We start from the raw sequence: 21707 nt of genomic DNA, 5'->3' as shown, positions 1-21707 counted from the left end.
ATACCACATGACTGACATAAGTAGGATTTAAAACGTTGTTCTTTGACCCTACACAATGGTGTCATCCCTCTGACAGTCCACTTGTGATTCACCATTATTGTGTTCAGTCGCTCAATCATGTCCCACTCTTTGTGGGCCCCATGGACTGTGGCCCGCCAGGCTCCTCTGTCCATGGGATTCTCCAGGCAAGAATACTGGAGTGGGTTGCCACTGCCTTCTCCAGGGGATCATGCTGACCCAGGGATCTACCCTGCTGCTGCTGCTGCTAAGTCGCTTCAGTCGTGTCCAACTCTGTGCGACCCCATGGACTGTAGCCTACCAGGCTCCTCCGTCCATGGAATTTTCCAGGCAAGAGCTGGAGTGGGGTGCCATTGCCTTCTCTGATCTACCCTGAGTCTCTTGTATCTCCTACATTGGCAGGAGGATTCTTTACAACTAGCACCACCTGGGGAGCCCTCACCATCAATAAGCAAAGCAACAAAACCCATCTGCTGGATTGCCCTTGCCTACTCCCCACCCAGGTGATAGAGCACAGTTGGCTGCTTGTCAGCTGCTGAGAGGAGACAGCATCCATCTCCATGTGGCCAGTGAAGCTCCGAGAAACCATTCCAAGCCCCCTAGAGCAGAAAGTAGAGATGCTTTCTGTATGTTACTGAACTTTGAGGCTTTCAATGCTACAGCATCCTAAGGCCTTGGGCTGGTACAGTGAAATATATCTGCAGTGAGGCTACTAAAATGTTGAGGATCAGGCGCTAGTAGCATAGATTAAAAGAATGGGATGGTTTGCACTAGAGAACTCTTGGACAAGTCTGACCATGGCTCTTATTAACAAGTTCAACGTCTTTGATCTTTGGGACCCTTGCCCAGTGCCCAGCTATGAAATGAATGGAGAGTGGCTGAAGCCTGGAAGGAAAGGATGTAGTATTTAACAGAGATTGAACTGCTTTATTTCATTGGAGGGCAAGCTAAGGCAGAGCAGACTGCAAACAACAGATATGGGGATTAAACCATGTATCTACTCACTCCACCAAGCTCTACTGAGTATTTACGAGGTGTGAGGTGCTATGCTAAGCATTTAAATGCCTGACAACAGGTGGGAGAGGGGAGGTCAGTAAGATGGTAGAAAAGGCCATTCTCTGAGAGCCTATCCAAGTTAACAGTGATCTCCCCTACAATCATTTCCTTTGACATTCTGAGATCTTTAAGCCCTTCAGCTATGTCATCAGTAGACACATAGCCAAGTGCCCTGTTGTGAATAAACTTGACCTTTCCTGCTTGTATGCCTTTTCTCACTTTGCCCCAGCCCTTTCCATCTGCCTGCAGCCCCTTTACTTACAATAATCACACTTATTTTTAAATTCAACTCCACTGACTCTGGAGCATCGCAGCCCAAAGCAACTTCTGCCTTCTCATAATACACTGTGTGGTGATGGCCATGTGGTACTTAGGATATCGGGGAGAAACTCTTTACAGGAGATATGTAACAAGATGCTCAATGACTACTATACTGCTTTTCCAGTGGGGGAATAATTTCCTCCAGAACATTCCTTGAAGTATAACCATTCATACCTTTAAATATTCTGACAATCCAAAACTAAAGTCATTTATAAGTCACTTGACTTTTTTGCAGGGCCATTTTTTAAAAAAAGGAAATAAAGGTTTTAGGACTTCACATGAGTTTTTGCCTATAAAAGGATGAGTAATGAAACTTCCCTGGTGGTTAAGTGGCTAAGACTATGTGCTCCCAATGCTGGGGACCTGGGTTTGATACCTGGTCAGGGAACTAGATTCCACATGTTTCAATAAAGGTCAAAGATCCCCAGTGCTACAACTAAGAACTGGCACAGACAAATAAATAAGTAAATTAAAAAAAATTTTTTAAAGAAATGGATGGGTAGAGACAAAAATACACAGGATAATTGGCTAGGTTGATTTGCTAGCCTGAGGCATGCATGCTATCTTCATAACATATGGATCTCATTCATGCCTCAGCAATTACAAAGGACTCACACCATGCGTTTTGCAAGGTACTCTGGAATGTTCCAGCCCCCGTATAATTAAATATGTACATTCAAGTTGTGTCATACAATTCATTTTACATATCTATGTCACTTCTGCCTAGAGATCCCTGTAGTGTCATAATGACATGGACCATGGAAAGAGCAGGGACTAACCTCAGGCAACTTATGAAACTAATGCTCAGGTAAAGAACTGTTGATCCTCATATGGAATCTCATCAGGGGCTTCAGTGAATCAATGAGATGATAAGATTTCTTTTACCTTCTCTGATTATACAACCACCCTTCCAATGCAAAGAAATAGGAGGAAAACAATAGAATGGCAAAGACTAGAGATCTCTTCAAGAATATTAGAGATACCAAGGAAACTATTCATGCAAAGATGGGAACAATAAAGGATGGAAATGGTATGGACCTAACAGAAGCAGAAGATATTAAGAAGAGATGGCAAGATTATACAGAAGAACTATTCAAAAAAAGATCTTCATGACCCAGATAACGACCATGGTGTGGTGATCTGGCTTACCTAGAGCCAGACATCCTGGAATGTGAAGTCAAGTGGGCCTCAGGAAGCATCACTAAGAACAAAGCTAGTGGAGGTGATGGAATTCCAGTTGAGCTATTTCAAATCCTAAAAGATGATGCTGTGAAAGTGCTGCACTCAATATGCCAGCAAATTTGCAAAACTCAGCAGTGGTCACAGGACTGAAAAAGATCAGCTTTCATTCAAATCCCAAAGAAAGGCAATGCCAAAGAATGCTCAAACTACCACACAATTGCATTCATCTGACACGCTAGCAAAGTGATGCTCAAAATTCTCCAACTGAGGCTTCAACAGTACATGAACCAAGAACTTCCAGATGCTCAAGCTGGGTTTAAAAGGGCAGAGGAACCAGAGATTAAATGCCAGCATCAGTTGGATCATGGAAAAAGCAAGGGAGTTCCAGAAAAACATTTACTTCTGCTTTACTGACTACGCCAAAGCCTTTGACTGTGTGGATCACAACAAACTGTGGAAAATTCTTAAAGAGATGGGAATACCAGACTACCTTACCTGCCTCCTGATTAATCTGTATGCAGGTCAAGAAGCAACAGTTAGAACCGGACATGGAACAATGGACTGGTTCCAAATTGGGAAAGGAGTAGCTCAAGGCTGTATATTGTCACCCTACTTGTTTAACTTCTATGCAGAGTACATCATGCAAAATGCTGGCCTGGATGAAACACAAGCTGGAATCAAGATTGCTGGAAGAAGTATCAATAGCCTCAGATATGCAGATGATACCACTCGTAAGGCAGAAAGTGAAGAACTAAAGAGCCTCTTGATGAAAGTGAAAGAAGAGAGTGAAAAAGTTGGCCTAAGACTCAACATTCAGAAAACTAAGATCATGGCATGCAGTCCCATCACTTCATGGCAAATAGATGGGGAAACAATGGAAATAGTGATGGACTTTATTTTGGGGAGCTCCAAAATCACTGCAGATGGTGATTGCAGCCATGAAATTAAAAGATGTTTGTTCCTTGAAAGAAAAGTTATGGCCAACCTCGACAGGATATTAAAAAGGAGAGTCATTTACTTTGCCAACAAAAGTCCGTCTAGTCAAAGCTATGGTTTTTCCAGTAGTCATGTATGGATGTGAGAGTTGGAGCATAAAGAAAGCTGAGCGCTGAAAAATTGATGCTTTTGAACCACAGTGTTGGAGAAGACTCTTGGGAGTCCCTTGGACTGCAAGTAGATCAAACCAGTCAATCCTAAAGGAAATCAATCCTGAATATTCATTGGAGGGACTGATACTAAAGCTGAAACTCCAATACTTTGGCCACCTGATGTGAAGAAGTGACTCATTGGAAAAGACCCTGATGCTGGGAAAGATTGAAGGCAGGAGGAGAAGTGGATGACAGAGGATAAGATGGTTGGATGGCATCACCGACTCAATGGACATGAGTTTGAACAGGCTCTGGGAGTTGGTGATGGACAGGGAAGCCTGGCGTGCTGCAGTCCGTGGGGTCACAAAGAGTCAGACATGCCTGAGTGAACTGATTACACATCCACAGTTTCCTCCTATAGGACAATTTATCTGGGCCATTTTTCAGCATAACATACACCCTGAAATCCTAGATTCTGAGAGCTACAGTAATCTGTTCATTCTCTGCCTTCCATGGAAAATTCCACCTGGAAAGTAGGATAAGTAGATAAAACCTGGAAATATTTTATACGTTTCTGAACAAACGAAAGCAATATCTGGGTCAAACTTTCCACCTTCTTTCTGACAGCTTCAAAATCAAATGTATATTAACAGGAAAATAAGTTCAACAATTATATTTTTCACAGAGGCAGGTAAGAACTCTTTTCCCACCTCTGCTCTTGTTTGTCCAGCTGTTATGGCAATACAGTTGGGTACCAAGAGGGTTCTAGTGTCTCTGATTGCTGGGGTAGAGAGGGTCAGGGTCACAGAAAATGAGGATGTCCAGGGACAAGAGCATTCAGAACAAAGTCAGCCCTGGAGCACAAGAGGCAGTTTGGAAGTCTGGTGTGCCTTGAGTGCTTTCATTTCCCTGAATGCTTGTCCCCAGGGATGCTTCCATGAGCCTGAAAAGCAGATGGATAGATTCAGGCCTGCTTTCATCAGAATAACACTTGTTCTCTTTTGAGAACACACTGATGTGGTAAGAAAAAACACAGGCTTTGGAATCAGACAATTTGGGGATCTGAGCTAAGAGGCTCTGGGCAAAGTGTCTATATTTTCCTGAGTCTCAGTTTTCTCATCTGTAAAATAGAAAGAAATCACATCTGCCTGAGCAGGTTACTGGGGGGATTAAATGAGATATTGTCTATGAACGTGCATGGTACATGATTCATCTGAAAATAAAAGGGGGGATTGTAATTTTTTTTAAAAAAGAGCATTAACTAGGCACATGAGCTTTGAGTAGTTAAGCAGCTCATGAAAGCCTGATACTGGGACAATGAGTTCAGCCGCACCCCAACACCTCCCCACATCTGTTTTCTGTCTCTGAAGCTCAGATTTCCTCTCACTGCAACTGTCCCAAGCTGGGCACAGCCTGAGTCAGGAAGTGAATTCTGCTAAGCAGACCATTGGAAGGAATAAGTGATACTGTCCATTCTGACTTTCTCTTCCCCATTTCCACTCTCCTAGTTAGACCTCCTTTTATGGAGGGTCTAAAAGCCTCCACAGGTTCAGAAAGTATCCCTCCTTCCTCAACCTCCTGTTACAGACTGTGATGGTGGTGGTTTTCCCTTGTTTCTCTCACTGTCAATCAATTGCCAGAATAGTAGATGGCAGTCTTCAGAGCATCTCTCATGTGGTGAAATACGCTGTGTAGGAAAAATTCTCCCAAGCTGAAGTCATTTAGAAATTGGCTGCAATGGCTGCTTTGCTGAAATACATGTGCTCCACTGTGCTGAGATCCATCTCTTGATGTCCATGCAAGAAATGGGATGGGGCAGGCCCTTTTCTGTACTTGAGACCTACTCAGAGCCCTAAGCCAGATTTGCTTTATTGTTTAGTAAGCTCTTTTAATGAAATGTACTCCTCTTATTATAGAGGACTCAAAATAAGATCTAAATCACAAACCAATAAAAGAAAATTATTGGGCTGGGTATCTAAAGTTACTACCTAGAGGCTACTTCAGTGTGGTATTTATAAATCTCTAAACAGTTAAGTATAATTGTCTTTCTGGTTTTTGGGACGGAAGCCAACAGCCATTTCAGTTACAACTGAAGAAAAATATTTTAGCGCTGAGCTTTGTTCGTTTGGTGGGTATAAAGAGAAATGGCTTCTCCCCCACCACCAGTTCAGAATTGAGAGAGAATATTGTGGTAATGAAATGTTATATGGGAGGCTGGAAAAAAGGCTTCTCTGGTTTCGGGGAGGGAGAATGTGTGTAGGATATGTGTATAGGTACTCTTGCAAGCGAGAGAAGTCCTGGTGTGCGGGGGGGGGGGTGCTTGGGGGAGGGGAGGAAGGGAGAAAACTGGAAAGGGCAGGTGTTGAGGGGCGACATGGGAGTTGAAGATGGGGATGGTCTGTCAAATTAATGCAAAAGCCAGATGTGCAGCTGCTCAACCCAATGCAGGCCACTCCCCACCTCAGACATAAAGACAGTGCCATTCTGGAAGGGCATGAAAGTTTCCACTAAGAGACCTGGTATAACCCCAATTCCACCAAAGAGTGTAGCCCTCCTTCTGGAGTAAGATCTTCTAAAACACAGAGCTCTATGTCATCAAAATCAAGAAAATAACAGAGATCCACAGTTATAAAGGACCATAGAACTCATCTCATTCAATTTCCCTGCCGTCAAAAGGATCATGCCAGGAACCTGCCTTTGGCAAATGGGCATGTGGTGATAGGACTCTCACCATCTTTTTAGGCAGCCTGTTCTGTGCTGGACATGCCTTTTTTCTGCGAGGTTAAAATCTGATTCTCCTTAATCATTAGCTATCAATCCCAGTTTTGTTCCATGGAGCAGAGGCTAAAATCACCCTTTCAGCCCTTAGCCTCATTCTCTTAACCACTGGGCAAGTGACACGTAGTCAAGCATTTCCCCATTCTGGTTGTCCCCTTGGCAGCATTCCCTGTCTGTCAATGCCTTCCTTCAGATCTTCATAGCTCTTGACACACTCCCTCTCAGACCAGCCAGGATGAAACAATCACTGTTCCAAATAAATTGCACCTCTATCAGCAAGGTTTATCCAGACTGTCTTGAGTAATTATTTGAAACTTAATGCTCAGTGGTCTTCATTCCATTCCATTCTGTGGATTTTGTCCCATAGTTCCAGTTTAGGAAGGTCCCTTTTGAATCCGGACTCCTGTCATCCAATATAATTTAGAGATCTTAATTCATATGATCTCCCTCATATATAAAGCAGACGTCACATTTTCTTCTCTGGAACAGTAAAAGCTATCTCAGACTTTAGGATGTACCCTGTGCCCCCAATTAATGCTGGCTCTCCAAGGACTACAGCCATACTTTCAAAGAAAAATGTCATTCCCTACTTGAGGCTCTTAACCTTTACTGAAAGGCAGACAAAGGCGAGTATCTGCTTCTACATGGATATTACTTAGTGTAACTGTGCCTGAGGGTCATGGAGGGCTAGAGGAACTGTGATGTGTGTGTGTGCATGCATGCATGTGTCTCAAGCTTGTGTGCCTGCTGGTATGTTTATGTAAGTCCATTATAATTTTTTTTAAACTTGTGGCTATAAGAAGGCATAAAACATAAACAAATTTATTTAGAGGAAAATAGGCAGTGGACATTTGTTCGAATTTGAGACACATGCTCCTCCCTCCTCAACGACATTGAGAACTCAGCTCAGTTTGTGACTCTCTGGCTTCTACCAACGGTTCCCTCTGTCCTTTCTAAGATGGTCCTCAGATTGCTGTGCTTCAGCTTGCTTTCAGGATCCTCTCTCCTGAGGCTCTTCTCTACTCCTAGAACATGAGCAAGGGGGTGGATCTCTAAGTGACCCTCTCCTGGATTCGGGATTTCATTTCCACCCACCTTCAGGCCCACCTAGACTTTTCCATTGAGTCCACGCAGAAATGAATCATAACTGAAACCCAACACAACCAACTGACCAACACTGCTTCCTCCTGTAGCCAGTCTCTCCTCTCCACAAGCTTCTTCTTATGCATGGGCCTTGGCTTCCATCACCAGGAAGGAAGCTCACATTCATTCATGGAGTCCATTTTACCAACTCATCTCACACAAGATTCTCCCCTTCTTTTTCTGATTCAAGGTTCCTGATCTCCTCCTGGGTAACCATTGTTCCTACACAATATCTCTGCATCCTCTTCTTTCCAGGCAAAACAATGCTTCATACGGCTGCCAGGTCAACCTCCCTAAAGCTCAGGTCCAATCCCATCACTCTCTTGCTTTGAAATCTTCTGTAGCTCCCTAGTGCCTACTGAATTACTTATAGCTTCCTAACTCACAGACTCATAAAAAATTATTTATAGCTTCCTAAGTAAAATAAAAAAGTTCCTCAATGCCCAACCCACACTTCAGCCTCATGCCTCCCTGCTCCCTGATACATACACTGCGTTCCTGCCAAACTGCTGACTGCTGTCCCTCAAACATGTCCCCCTGTACCTCTGTCCTCCTTACCTCCATTCTGCTCTCTGACTGCAGCCAGTTCTATTTGTTTCCAACTACTGAAACCCTGTGCATTTTTTTCCAGAGTGTCTCTCAAACCCACTCTCTTTCTCTTCTTGCCCCCAATGTTAGCCTCAATAGATGGTAATTTTCTCACAGGAATCAACCAGCATCCTGAAGAAGACATATATTTACTAGGAAGTCGCAAAGACCGAGAATGTGCATTATGACTCTTGACTCCTCAAGAGTGCCTGCCATGCACAGTCTGGGTACATGACAGATGTTTAATAAATGTTTGTGGGATTGGATTGACAACTTCAGGACAGACAGCATGAATCAGATGAATGCAAAGCATGTAAGAGGAAGAAGAAAAAGAGAGGAACCCTAACACCAACAACCAAATTTAGCCCAGGCATGAAAACACACCCCCCATCCATCTTCTTGAAGAGATCCAGATACTGGGAGAAACATGCTACTGGCTTTAAGGTAAGTAATGGTGCTATTTAATAGCTATGTAGCCCTAGATCTCAGCCCTGCCACCTTTCAAAAGCTGTGGTCAAGAAGGTCTGTCTACTAGGCAACTAATATCCTTTACTTGTCACTTTGAAACATACGACAGAAACAAGATGACAAACATAGCCAGTTAGGCAGAAGACAGAGCCTACTGCCCACTGCATTCCCTCACCCCTTTTTTCCAGCTAAGGATTTTCAATACTGGGAAAGCTAATGATCACCCAAAAATATACAAAAAGAAGAATGAATATACAAAAAAAAGGAATGTAGACCCACAGGTCAAGTTGTGGATCATGCTTAGTTGCTCTGTTGTGTCCAGCTCTTTTTGACCCAAGGGACTCTAGCCTGACAGACTCCTCTATTCATGGGATTTTCCAGGCAGGAAATATTGGAGTGGGTTGCCATTTCCTTCTCCAGGGGATCTTCCCCACCCAGGGTCATATCTGAGTCTCCTGTGTAAACCTGCATTGGCAGGTGGATTCTTTACCATTGAGCTACCTGGGAAGCCCTGTCAAGACAACAGAATTGTTCTAAAGAAACAAAGTGGTTTAAAGGTTAGGATTTCCAGGAAAGCAGGAGCTTCAGGTTAAAATTATTACTTAGCTTCTATAAGCCTCAGTTTCTTCCTCTTTATAGTCAAAATGGTAGCCTTCTTATTTCATACACCTCCTGTGAGGACTGACCACCTTGGACAGGGGTTCTCAACCCTAGCTGCACCTGGGAAGCATCAGGCAGCTTCAAAAACTCCTAATGAACAGGTTGTACAACCTTCCACCAGGTAAATCATAATTACTAAGGGGCAACCCAGGCACTGATTTTTTTTTTTAATATTTTTCAAGTGATTACAATGTGTAGCCAAGGCTAGAAACTGGTGCTCTGAGAAATGCTTATTGTCTTGTTTGACAAAACACCTACCACAGAATGGCAGGAAATGTTCATAAAGCATAAGCATTATTATGGTTGTTGTTATCAGGGGTGGTGGTGATGGTGGTAGTGATGGTGCTGGTGGTAACCAAGTGATCTTTGCTTTGGGCTCAAAGTCCTCGTGGAGAAGAACTGTTTTCAGGGCAATACCTCCAAGCTCTGTTCTGGCTCTGCAAGGAACACTTCATTCTCTGAGGTCATCACATATCCCTCTCTCTATTCAAACCTCCCACCCTTTGGCTCTCCCACTCCTTTACTTCACAATCTTGTTCTTTGACCTCACAGGGATTTATTTCTTGCTTCATTTTTGGCCTATCTGCCCAAAAGCCCCAACTAAATCCAATCATCTCCTTACCTGTTTCCCATAATGTCTGCACTGATCCTTGATTACCATCAGTTCCCTGTCCAAACTGTCCAACTCCTTAACTCTTCAAGGAAGGCCAAGCTGGTTTCTTCATAAAGAAAGGAGAAGCCATCAGACTGAAGCTTCCTCCAGCTTCATCTTCCCCATCCAGCCCTCTGACTCAGAGGAACAGGAGTCATTCTTACCCTTTTAAAGGTCACCTGATCTCTCCTGCTTCTCTCTGATTTCCTCTTTATCATTTAACAACTCTGTCCTATAGCTTCAAACTCCCTCCCTCTTTGGGGCTTCACCCTAGTCTTATGTAGCAACAACTATGGCATATTTTTCCCTCTTCTAAAAACAAAAAGGAATTCCTTTCTTTGAGCTCCTCTGAACCATCCCATTTCTCTCCCTATCTCCACTTGAAAGAGTAATAAAGGGTCTCCAATTCTTACCTACCATTAAGGCTTCAGCCGCCTGAATGATGGCTTCTACCAGTAACAAGCTACAGCAGCTGCTCTTGCTAAGATCATTGGGAATTTCCTGAGGGTCAAATGCACTGCTGTCATGTTTAGGCCCTTGTCTACTTGACTTTTCTGCAGTATCTGACAGTGCTAATCACGGTTTCCTTTCAAATCAGTTCAGCCCAGCAAATTCTTCTGGCATGCCAATGCTGTGTCAGGTCCTGTGCTTAGAGAAACTGGAGACATGAAGATGAGCAAGATAAGGAAGAGTCCTTGTTTCCCAGAGAGCCCAGAGTCTACTCAAGAAAACATGTACAGTGACAAATAATAAAGACATTAGATGGTGGCTCTGGAATTTATTCAAATCTCTTCTCATTTACCTTCATACCACCTACTCCTATTCCCCTAAATCTCTGTCCTCAGTGCTCTTACTGGGTTCTCTTCCTCTATTTGTCCCTTCAGTGTTGATGTTTCCCAAGGTTCCATATTGACCCCTTTTCTCTTAACTGCTCTGCCTGACTCCCTGAGAAATATCCATCCTCAAGGCCTATACATTGTCCATCACCAATGACCCCCAAGTCTATAATTTCAAACCTAACTTTATCCTTATAACCATATGTTCGTATTTCTTGCTGGATATTATCCAGAAAATTTCAACACAAATGAACCAAGACAAAATTTTTACCTGCTCTCCCAAGCCTGTTTCTTCTCCTAGGTCCTTTGCTTAATCACTTTTACATTTACTCAGTGGCCAACCTTGAAATGCATTCCCAATTCCTCATCCTCGCTCATCCACACTTTCTTCCCATCAACCAGTCTTCAACGGCTGTTTTCTCTATTTCAAATCTATCTCAATTTCTGTCATCTTCACAACTAACATAACTAACCTGTCCTGTCGGACCTCATCTGATCCCTTCTAGTCCACTGAAGTAGTCTTCTCATATAGCTCATGCCACCATCTCTTTCCACCTCTAAACCATGCTCATATTTTTGCTATCATCTTTTTAAAAGAAAGATTTAATCATCATATTTGTATAAATCCAAACGCTTAGCAAGGCAATAAGCCTATGCTCTAGATCTGCACTGTTCAATATGGTACTCATTTGGGTCCTGGGTGCTATAGTGCCTGACACATAGTGGCCACTCAGTCATTCCTCTTTCTTTCCCTTAAAATTTACTCTTACTAGAAGGTTAAGCAGGAAGAAACTATAAATGCTCATTTCAGAACTAGATATAAATGCATAATGGCAAAAAACTAAAAACAGAACTACCACACAATCTAGCAATTCCACTCCTAGGTATACATCCAAAGAAAACAAAAACACTAATTCAAAAAAATGCATGAATACAACTGGTCATAGCAGCATTATTTACAATAGTCAATATATGGAAGCAACCTAAGCATTCACCAAAAGATGAGTGGATAGAGAAGATGTGGCCTACACACACACACACACACACACACACATGAATATTAGCCATAAAAAAATTTAATTCTGCCATTTGCAACAACAGGGATTGACCTAGAAGGTATTATGCTTAGTGAAATAAATCAAAGACAAAAATAGTATGTTATCACTTACATGTAGAATATAAAAAATAAAACATGTGAATGTATAAAACAAAACAGAAACAGACTTAGAGATATAGAGAACAAGCTAGTGGTTATCAGTCAAGAGAGGAAAGAGAATAGGATAAGATAGGAATAAGGGATTAACAGACACAAACTACTATGCATAAAATAAATAAGCTATAAGGAAACATTGTACAGTACAGGAATAAAGCCAATATTTTATAATAACTTTAAATGGTGCATAATCTATAAAAATATTGAATCACTATGTTGTACACCTGAAACTAATATAACATTGTAAATTAACTCTACTTTAATAGCAAGAAACACATAATGGGAAACCCAATTGCATGATCCTTCCTTTCAGGGTCTGACTCAAGCAGCTCTCTGAGAATAGACCCTTCCTCCCTCTGCTCACCCTCCACTGCAAGATCAGACTCAGTTCCTATCTTTTAGAACCACAAGGAAAGAGACTCGCAAGAGGTACTATTGTACCAGCTGATTTAAATTGAAATGTTTTCCCCAGATAAATGTGTGCTAAATAATACACCAGCTCTCCAGCCAAAGGGAAGTGACAGGCGCTCTGTAAATAAAGGCACTTAGTTGCGGGTAAAGAGCTGTAAAGTGGTTCTGAGCTGATGTTTGCTGACCAGCAAGAAGTGGCTTCACCTGCTTTATATAATTGTCACTGCAGTCTTGCCTGCTGTATATTAAAACTGCATCTCATAGACCCAACTGTCACATTGGATATACCGTCCAGCATGGAATATGCCACCTTTCTCTGTAATTGTTTCTGACAACCAGCCATCACATTTCAGATCTTTTTAGAAAGTATCTGGTCCAGAATCCCTATGCTGGGCCAGTCCTGACACCACGTGGGCTAGAACAGTGACACCAAAAGGGAATGTGAAAAGAGAAGAGAAAAAGAGCTTTTGTGAGTCTAGGAGAGCAAATAACACACAATGTCAAGTGTCTGGACACAAATCCCAGGGAAGACTCTGCCTCCTCAATGTTAAGACACATCTTGTTTCATTTCATGTTAGAACAACTTGCCGTAAGGCTGCATGAATACTGTGGCCCCAGAGGACACACATCTGTCCTGGGTCCACAGTTATGACCTGCTATGTTCTGGAGAGATGAAAATATAGCTCTCAAGGTGAAACAAAGGCATGGATCTCATAAGGACTATAAAATAAAGACTGATGAAAGTGGGGGATGGCGAGCAACCTCAATCACTCAGTTGTGTCCAACTCTCTGTGACCCCATGGACCGTGGCCCACCAGGCTCCCCTGTCCATGGGATTTCCCATGCAAGAATACTGGAGTGGGTTGCCATTTTCTCCTCCAGGGGATATTCCTGACCCAGGGTAATTCCAATCCACTTGGAGCTTGGTCATGCCAAATGCCCAGATGAAAGGTAACAAAATTATCTGAGACCAGGGGGCATTCTAGTGGGTCATCGGGGTCTCAAGGAGGGGGAGCAGTTGGATTCTCACTTTGTCCATCTGATCCCATGGACTGGGATGAACCGAAGAAGTGGGCTGTACAGTGAACAACCAGAGGTGAATTTACAACACTCACCCATCAGGGAGGAGTGACTTCCTACGTTGATAGCCACCACAGGGCCACCACTTTTAGAAGGTCAGAGTGTCATCACAGGGGAGTGTTAGAAGACCAGAAACAAGAGAGGGGCAGGTATAATAAGAAAGCAAGGGGGAATATGGGCTCAGTGAGGCTACAGCTTCGACAGTCCTTCATTAAGAATTGAATGAAATGCTTGCTGGTTACTGGGGGATGTACCCTCCACTCCAGTGCCAACCAGGAGTCTCTGAAGACTACCACCAGCCATAGAGCACATCCTCTGCCTCTTCTCGGGTGTGTGTGTGTGTGTGTTTGTGTATGTGTGTTTACACAAAAGAAGAGCCCCTTTTTATTGTATAAAAAAATGAGTTCCCTTATTCTTCCTTCTCTCCTTCCAAGATCTACTTTTCTTGCTTATTGCTGTGATAAAAACAGTAAAGAAGGCTTTTGAGAATCAAGTGAGTATCTAAAGAGAGGAGAAGCATTTTTTTTAAACCAGTTTGGCCATTAAATAGGATCTGAGAGTCTGGGGAAAGGTTTAAAAGAGCTGGAAGGAACACCGACGTTAGATGCATATGTGCCTATACTGTATGTCAAGATTCTAAACAAGGACTTTGAAAATCATGATTACTGAATTGGGAGGAAACTGGCATGCTGGGGAAAGGGAGTTTTTTCCTGCCCACCTGCCCCCCAATTTGGTTCCTTCTCCTCCTGAAGGGAGCACTTCCCCTGCTTCTACTTTTTCCTATTCCCTCTGCTAGTTCCTACCAGGAGAAGTGGGGCATCTAATCAGGTTGGGTAGTGTGTCCACTGGACCCCATGCTGTTAATGTGAACATTTATTGTACCTTAAAGCAGTGCACACAGTCACCTGGGGATGCTGTTAAGATGCAGATTCTGACCAGGTAGGTCTGGGTGGCATGAGAGTCTGCATTTCTACATGGTCCCTGTGTGATGCCCATGCTGGGGTATGGGTGGGAAGACCCACAGTGAAGAGCAACTCCTTCAAGGCAGAAACCAAAACCTAGCTTGCCTCTTCCTTCTCCAAGAAGGCCATCTCACTGTTTCCTCTCATCTTTTGTCATCTCAGCTCCCTAAGCAGGCCATGCAGGAGGAAAGAAAGAGTTTAGGCTCTTTCTTAGGGCCTTGGCACATTGCTCTGTCCAGCATGCACAACTGAGCAAATGGAGACCAAGATTTAAATTGGGGGGCAAAGCAAAGGAGGGTGGAGTGGAGAGGGCAAAACCAAGCTACAGGCTGTATCAACCAGGATATGTCAAGAATAGAAGCCACTCTGCTACAGGGAAGATGAAAATTAGAGGCTGACACTGCCTTGAGAAGGGCTGGAGGAGCAAAGTCAAAGAGGCCACCATTATCCATTTCACTTGCAACACCAAGGGGGAAGTTCTCCTGAACTTCACCAGAAGCTGCTGTGAACCTCAGGACCCTCAGGGAAACTCACACCCCAGTCTCCGTCTCAAGCAGCAAAGTCAGTGGTTGCCAAAGTTTCCACTGAGAGTAGCTTTGAACCTTGCATCTGTTCAAGGTCTGGCTATAACTGCCTCCCAAGAATTAAGGCTTCTTTTTCTCTTCTACCATCTAGACAGGCCCTAGGGTCCCTCTCTCATTGGTAGACTCCAGCCCAGAACCATGCAGGTAAAGCGATTCTAGAAACTACTGTTCCTGGCTTCACTGTGATGTTGAGGAGACCTCAGAAGAAGGCAGTGGTGACACTGAGTTGACAAAAGATACTGTGGCACATAGGCCTAGGCTGCAGGATGGAGCTTTAGCATATCACTAAGATGGTGCTTCATAGCCCAATGGCTACAGTTCTCATGGGCTGTGCATCCTCTACCTTTACTCTTGGGGTGACGGCATTCAGGTACCCATCAGGCACCCAATGCCACCCATCCAGCAGACCACATGTAACAATGATTTTCCAGCTCATGGCAAACCCTCACAGAGGTGTTACTTGGCAGAAAATGCTTCCCATCCTCTGTTGTCAAGGCCATGATGAGTTGAGGTTGTTTGTTGCAGGTTTTCAGCAGTGCTGCTTCTCTGAGACTCCTAGACAACATCTTTACTTGTTACCATCTGCCCAGGATCCCAGAGCAAATGACAAGAAAGACTGGGGCAGAGCAGAGATGGCAGATGTGTCATTTAAAGCCGCCATGCCTCCTACAGAGAATGCTTCCCAGGCTGACAAGTGTCACCTCTTGCTAAATGACTTTGAGTGTCCATATAGTCCCCACTCTCCAGAGACCACCATCCCCTGATGAGCCTATAACAATGCAAAGCTTAACACCCCCATGCAGCTATAACAATGGCAAAGCTTAACCCAGGTCAACGGCAATAATATGTGTCAGGCAGAAACATTGGGAACTGTTTGGCCAGCATCATTTCAGTGCTCTGACATTTAGCTGGTGACCTTGGTCATGAAGCCACTGTTTGGGAAGGCTGAGGGGGTGGTATTTTAAAAGCTGGATTATTCTCGGGAAGGCATTCTATTCTGAGTGTGGGTGTTTAGGTTTCAAGCCCGCTTCCCGGGCTGGCAAGAAGAGGCAGGAGGTGCCCCTTTGAAAGCTGCGGCAGCCACGGCAGGTTTCACTACCAGGCAGGCTGATGTGAGCCTCTTTGAATTACTGAGTGAAGGATATCCCTCTTGCCAGCCCCTGTCCCCTGTAGGCACAGCAGAGAAGTATTACAGGCTGTCCTTACCTTGGGAATTAGCCTGCAAGACCCCGATGCTGTCATCAAACTGCATAGATTTGATGTTGAGTGACGCCAAGATGCATTCCTTGTCCTGCAGCGAAGTATCATCAATATTATTCTGATTGGCTGACAGGATAACGCACATGTCACAGAGGTTGATGTTGACGGCCCTTAAATCAGCCCGACTTAATGGCGTACCCTTTGGCATAGAGGAAAGGGAGAGAGAAAAAAAAAAGGAGAAGCAAAAATGAGACTGAGGGATGAGAGGGAAAGAGGGGGAAAAAATAAAAACAAATTAAAGATTGAGCCAGAGCTCTGGGAAATTATTTAACAAGTATCTTTTTTATGCCTTGACATTAAGCTGGCCTAACTACATTCAAGGGAATAAGAGCTGTGTGCTAATCTAAAGGGTAGTTGGTGCTGATGGCAGCATTTTAGGCTTGCTCTCAATACTCAATCAAGCTATTACTAACTAACGAGGGAGAGGAATAATGCCAGGGTTCTACATCTTCTTCCTGCCTTGAAATTGTCTTGATTTAAGTAACTGTCCTGTGGCAACCTCTGGCTTTCAGAATGTAACAAAGGGGTGGATCTCAAATGCCTGTTTATTTAATAGCAAGTCACTTCTGTCTCAGGCAAAAAGATAGCAGCTCCAACTAGAATTTCCAAGGCAGCCAAGGGGAAATAGCCAGGGAGCACGGTGTGATGAGGTGGGGCTGAGTGCAGCGCTCAATTTGGAGGAGGTGGGAGAGAGTGCAATTAATGTGCATCTTGTAAAGGGGAGATGGAAGGGCAGGTGAAGCTTCCGGTCATATCATTTTACTGCATATTTTCAGCAAGAGAAAAACAAGGAAGTCGAGTAATTGTCCAAGAACATAGGCATGGTTAAATACACCATCAGATAGATTTACAGCGGAAGCCTATGTAGTAGGTAAAAGGATTGAAAAGAGTTCTCCATGTAGGTATTGCTTTGGAAGGATCTCAAAGAGAGAGGAGCAAGAGAAGCAAACAAACAAAAAATAAGTTCTAGACAATTCAGAAAGTTATGATTTCCTTTATGTAAAAAGAAACCCACAAAACAGAACTATACATGTATGAATGTATTTATAAACTTTCAGAGAGAAAGTTCAGAAAAAGTACCCACTAAACTAATAACAATAATTACCCCTGGGGAGAGGAATAGACTGGAAGGAAAAGTTTGTTTTTGACTTTACATACTTCTTTTTTGTTTGAATATTTTATAACAAGAATGTTTTGTATATTATTGGAGTAATAAAAAATAAATAAACCAGTAAACAGAGTTTTTGAAATGTCCCATAACAACAGAAAACAATGGGGAAAAAATAAAAACAGATCAAGGAGGGAACGACAGAGAGGTCAGAAATGTAGCCACTGGTAAAATATAAGGGTTAGGATTGAAGGAGAGGGGCATGATCCCCACATGCTCTGTGTCCTCACCGAGGGCTATGGCCAAATAATCAGGCCATCCCACACAAGACGGCCCCACGGGCATCAGTTTGGAGTTCACAGCCAGCTACCAGCCTCCCTCATCCTCCAGCCTGAATCCAGCTTCTGATGTGCCTTCATAGAGATCTGAGTTACCCTCAACTCACTGAGCCAGTAGGGAGAGGGTCTGCCAACTGCCTATATCTCTGGATGCCTTCTCCTCCTTCTCCTTCCTGGAAAGGGGACTTTGAGAATACTAGACTTGGCTGCAGAGATCAAGGCCATCAGCCCTCTTTTATGACTCAGTGGCAGTAATGATTCTATTCTCAGCCTCCAAAATAGTGCTTCAAAGTGGAATTATGGAGGAAGACGCCCATAGGGTGGGGAAGCTGCTAGTTCCAAGCTCTAGAGCAGGATCTTTTGAGAGAAGAACTCTCCCCTCTTTTCCTGAGGCCTTTGGTGCAAAATAAGTCTGACCAACTTCCTGAATCATTTCGCCAATGCATAAGCTTCAACTGCTTACATCCATATTCTTTTAATTTTCACCTTGCAGAGAATCCAACAATAATTGTGATATAAGACAATCCCTGTACAGCTGTACACACATGATTTGAAAACTCAAGTAATGCAAATGACATACACAGAAACACTGTGTGTTTGTCTATGTGTGATAAGTTGCCTCAGTCATTTCTGACTCTTTGCGACGCCAGGGACCGTAGCTCTCCAGGCTCCTCTGTCCATGGGATTCTCCAGATAAGAATACTGGAGTGATTTGCCATGCCCTCCTCCAGGGGATCTTCCTGACCTAGGGATTGAAGCCACACTTCTTAAGTCTCCTGCATTGGCAGGTGGGTTCTTTACCACGAGCACCACCTGAGAAGTCCATGTTTCTCTGGGATGGCCCTATATGTGGGGCCCTGTTTAAGGAATGAAATAGGTGAAGAAAAAGGTGAGGGCCCATTTTGTACAAATATGCCGTTCTTGAGTGTGCTAAATTTTGGAAGGTTTGAAACAGGAGAAGCTACAAACAGGAGAACTAGTTCATATAGACACAGGCAGATGAGTAGATGTGTACAAGGGCATGAAGAAGGAAGCGCATGCAACAAACATACATACATAGCAAACATCATACACAGACCCCAACATATACATGGAACCCTGTATCCCAGAAAAACAATAAGCTCTTTACAAAATATTTTTATACCCCAGTCCATTGTTCCCAGGGACACGTAGAATGGCACATGTAGGAAAAATAATAGTGGAAATATGTAATCACAACTATCACGTTTCTGAAATCAGCAAGGTATATCTCTGCTTATGCTCTTCTGTGTAAGACTATTTGCTTTTCTGCAGGTGACTATTTTTCACCACATGTGTTCATCAAGTCAGTGAGTTTGGGGTCCAGCATCCAAAAGATCTCTGCCTATATTTTTCTCACTTCTTTATATATTTATTGTCTATATTAATTGAGTGCCTATTGTGCTAGGTATATATAAGGATACATGGTAGCTACAAATGGAATTGCTTGTGGATAGATTTTTATGTCTTCCTTATTGAATTATATTACTTGAGTCTTCCCATTTCTGAGATTCTACAAGCTAATAACAGAAAAAATGAATTTTAGCTTCAAAAGTGGGGAAAAATCCAGACTTGTTGAAATATAGAATCAAATTTGTGTTCCTCAGTTTTAGGGAAATGAACGTCCAAGAAAAATGTTTGGAGAATATGTAGTATTTGCTTGGATTTGTGGCTTGAAGAACTACAGCAAAGGTTAAAATGTCAAGTGCTCTCCAATTATTTGGGAATTTATAGAAAATATATTGATTACTAATTAAAGAAGTAGTTAGTTATATGACTCTCAAATCATGAATCCCATGCCCTCACATTAAATTGTGGAGTCCAAAACTGTTCCTTTTATGTGTTTTATAATCAATAATATCACAGGCACACATGGGCACAAATGTGTACACATGCAATGGCATGAAAACATTACAGGCTTTCTAAATGACTATGATGGAAGGAGGGGTTGGCAAGCAGAAGGGGTTGGTCCTCTGCACAGCAGAAATAAAGAATTCTGTTAAATACATTTAGTTAAAAACAGAACAAGATAAAATAAGATTTCTCCAAGCAGTTATAATGCCATAAATAAAGTGATATAAATAGTTCCATATGTAAATTCCACTATAAGCATTATAATATTGCAAAGCACTGGGTTTGGGTAGGTAAGAGAGAAAGTGTTTAGATACTGATATGGTTAATACATTTGATACCAGCTAAACTCCATGTCTGGTGAGCGACTGAACTTGGCTGCAAATTCCTTTTAATAAGGTCTCTCAGGGTTTGGATATTCCTAGACAGAGTGTAGGGGAAGGGCTGAGTCCTCGGGCCCATAACCAGATGAAGAAGCAGAGGCATGATCAAAGCTACAACCATTATACTCATCCGGGATTTCTCTTTTGTGAATAAAAAGGAGAAAAAAGCATTGATAATGTGACCCTGGACTTACAGGCAAGATGGAAACCTTGGGGAAGTTGTGTAGCGTCTCCCATTCCCGCTTGAGGTACTCGATGGAACCCACAAACACAATGTGCTTGAGCTCGTGGTAGTGAAAGTTGCTGGCACGGAGTGGCATCACCAGGTTCCGAAGGCCAATCAGGGCAGAACCGACATCGCCAAAGATGCAGACCACCACGTGGCCACTCAGGACAGTCATGGCAGCTTCACTTCGGGTCTGCCAGAGGGAGGAGAGCACAAGCATTGGAGAGAAGACCTCATGGGGCAGTGGAAAGGACTAGAAAATCATTTTTGTAAAATAACAAGTAAACAGTCACTGAGTGCTTACTATGTACTATTATTTTTTATTCCTTCAATGTTATATTCATGCCATGTGTTAATCGCTCAGTCATGCCTGACTTTTTGCAACCACACGGACTATAGCTCACTAGACTCCTCTGCCCATGGGATTCTCCAGGCAAGAACACTGGAGCGGGTAGCCATTCCCTTCTCCAAGGGGATCTTCCTGACCCAGGGATAAAACCTGGGACTCCCACATTGCAGGCAGATTCTTTACCATCTGAGCCACCAGGGAATATACATCTGTAACTCGAACATATGTTTATAAACCATATTGATGTAATAAATATGAAGTCCATGGAGTTGCAAAGAGTCAGACACAACTTAGTGGTTAAACAACAACCAAAATATATATTCACACACATCACTACCTTCTTTTAAAAAAGATTTAAGGAAGCTATGCCATACATACTTATGAACAGGATTCAGGGGGAGAAATAAGAAAGAACAGCAATACTGACGTCATTTGGGAAAGGAAGTCTTAGTTTCTAGGAAATTGTTGATAAAACCGTTTCCCTTTGTTGCTGAGACGATGATAAAATAGTCAGACTCATGCTGGCCTCGGCTCAAGAGATGAATTTTGAATTCTAGACTCATCAATGGGATCTCACAGGACATTACTACATCAGAAGGTAGAAAATGATATCCAAAGCCAGGGGCTAGCAAACCATGACTCACAGGCCAAATCTAACCCACTACCTGCTTATCTCTGGCCAGTGAGCAAAGATTGGTTTTTACGTTTGAAAATTGTTGGCAAAAAAATCAAAAGAAAAATATCTCATACTACATAAAAATTATATGACGTTCAAATTCCAAGAAAGTTTTATCACAACACTGCTGGTATTGCCGATGGCCGGTTTTACATTACAAAAGCAGAGGTGATTAGTTGTGACAGAGACCTTATGGCCAGCAAAGCCTAAATTCTTTGTTATGTGACCCTTTACAGAGAGAGTTAGCTGACCACTATCCACTGCTGCTTTAGGGTTTCCAGGGACACAACTAGAGTGACCACTTGTGTTAAGTCGTCAGAGGAGGACTCCCAAACAACCATGAGAAGGATCATAACAGCAAGAGCAACAGGCCCCCATCTTCCCCCAACTCCAGGCCTATAATTCACAAAGGGGACAAATGAAAGAATAGAATCACCCCCTGTTAAAGCTTCCCAGGA

General features: G+C 43.0%; 1 protein-coding gene across 26 annotated transcripts in view; it reads right to left on the bottom strand.

The window, feature by feature from the left end:
- The window catches only part of KCNMA1 (potassium calcium-activated channel subfamily M alpha 1), a 762573-nt gene that overhangs the window by 63610 nt on the left and 677256 nt on the right, over positions 1 to 21707 (bottom strand). For all 26 annotated transcript variants that reach the window (XM_081573838.1, XM_081573839.1, XM_081573851.1 and 23 more), the window contains 2 exons: positions 20193 to 20417; positions 16247 to 16439 (listed from right to left, as the gene is read on the bottom strand). In XM_081573838.1, the coding sequence (XP_081429964.1) occupies positions 16247 to 16439; positions 20193 to 20417 (418 nt within the window). The remainder of the gene's footprint in view (positions 1 to 16246; positions 16440 to 20192; positions 20418 to 21707) is intronic.

This window comes from Giraffa tippelskirchi, chromosome 2 (assembly GCF_054371585.1).
Source record: "Giraffa tippelskirchi isolate mGirTip1 chromosome 2, T2T-mGirTip1v1.2.pri, whole genome shotgun sequence".
In the NCBI taxonomy this organism is placed as follows: domain Eukaryota; kingdom Metazoa; phylum Chordata; class Mammalia; order Artiodactyla; family Giraffidae; genus Giraffa; species Giraffa tippelskirchi.
The sequence above is the reverse complement of the archived record's forward strand: the minus strand, read 5'-3'. Positions and strand labels throughout refer to the sequence as shown.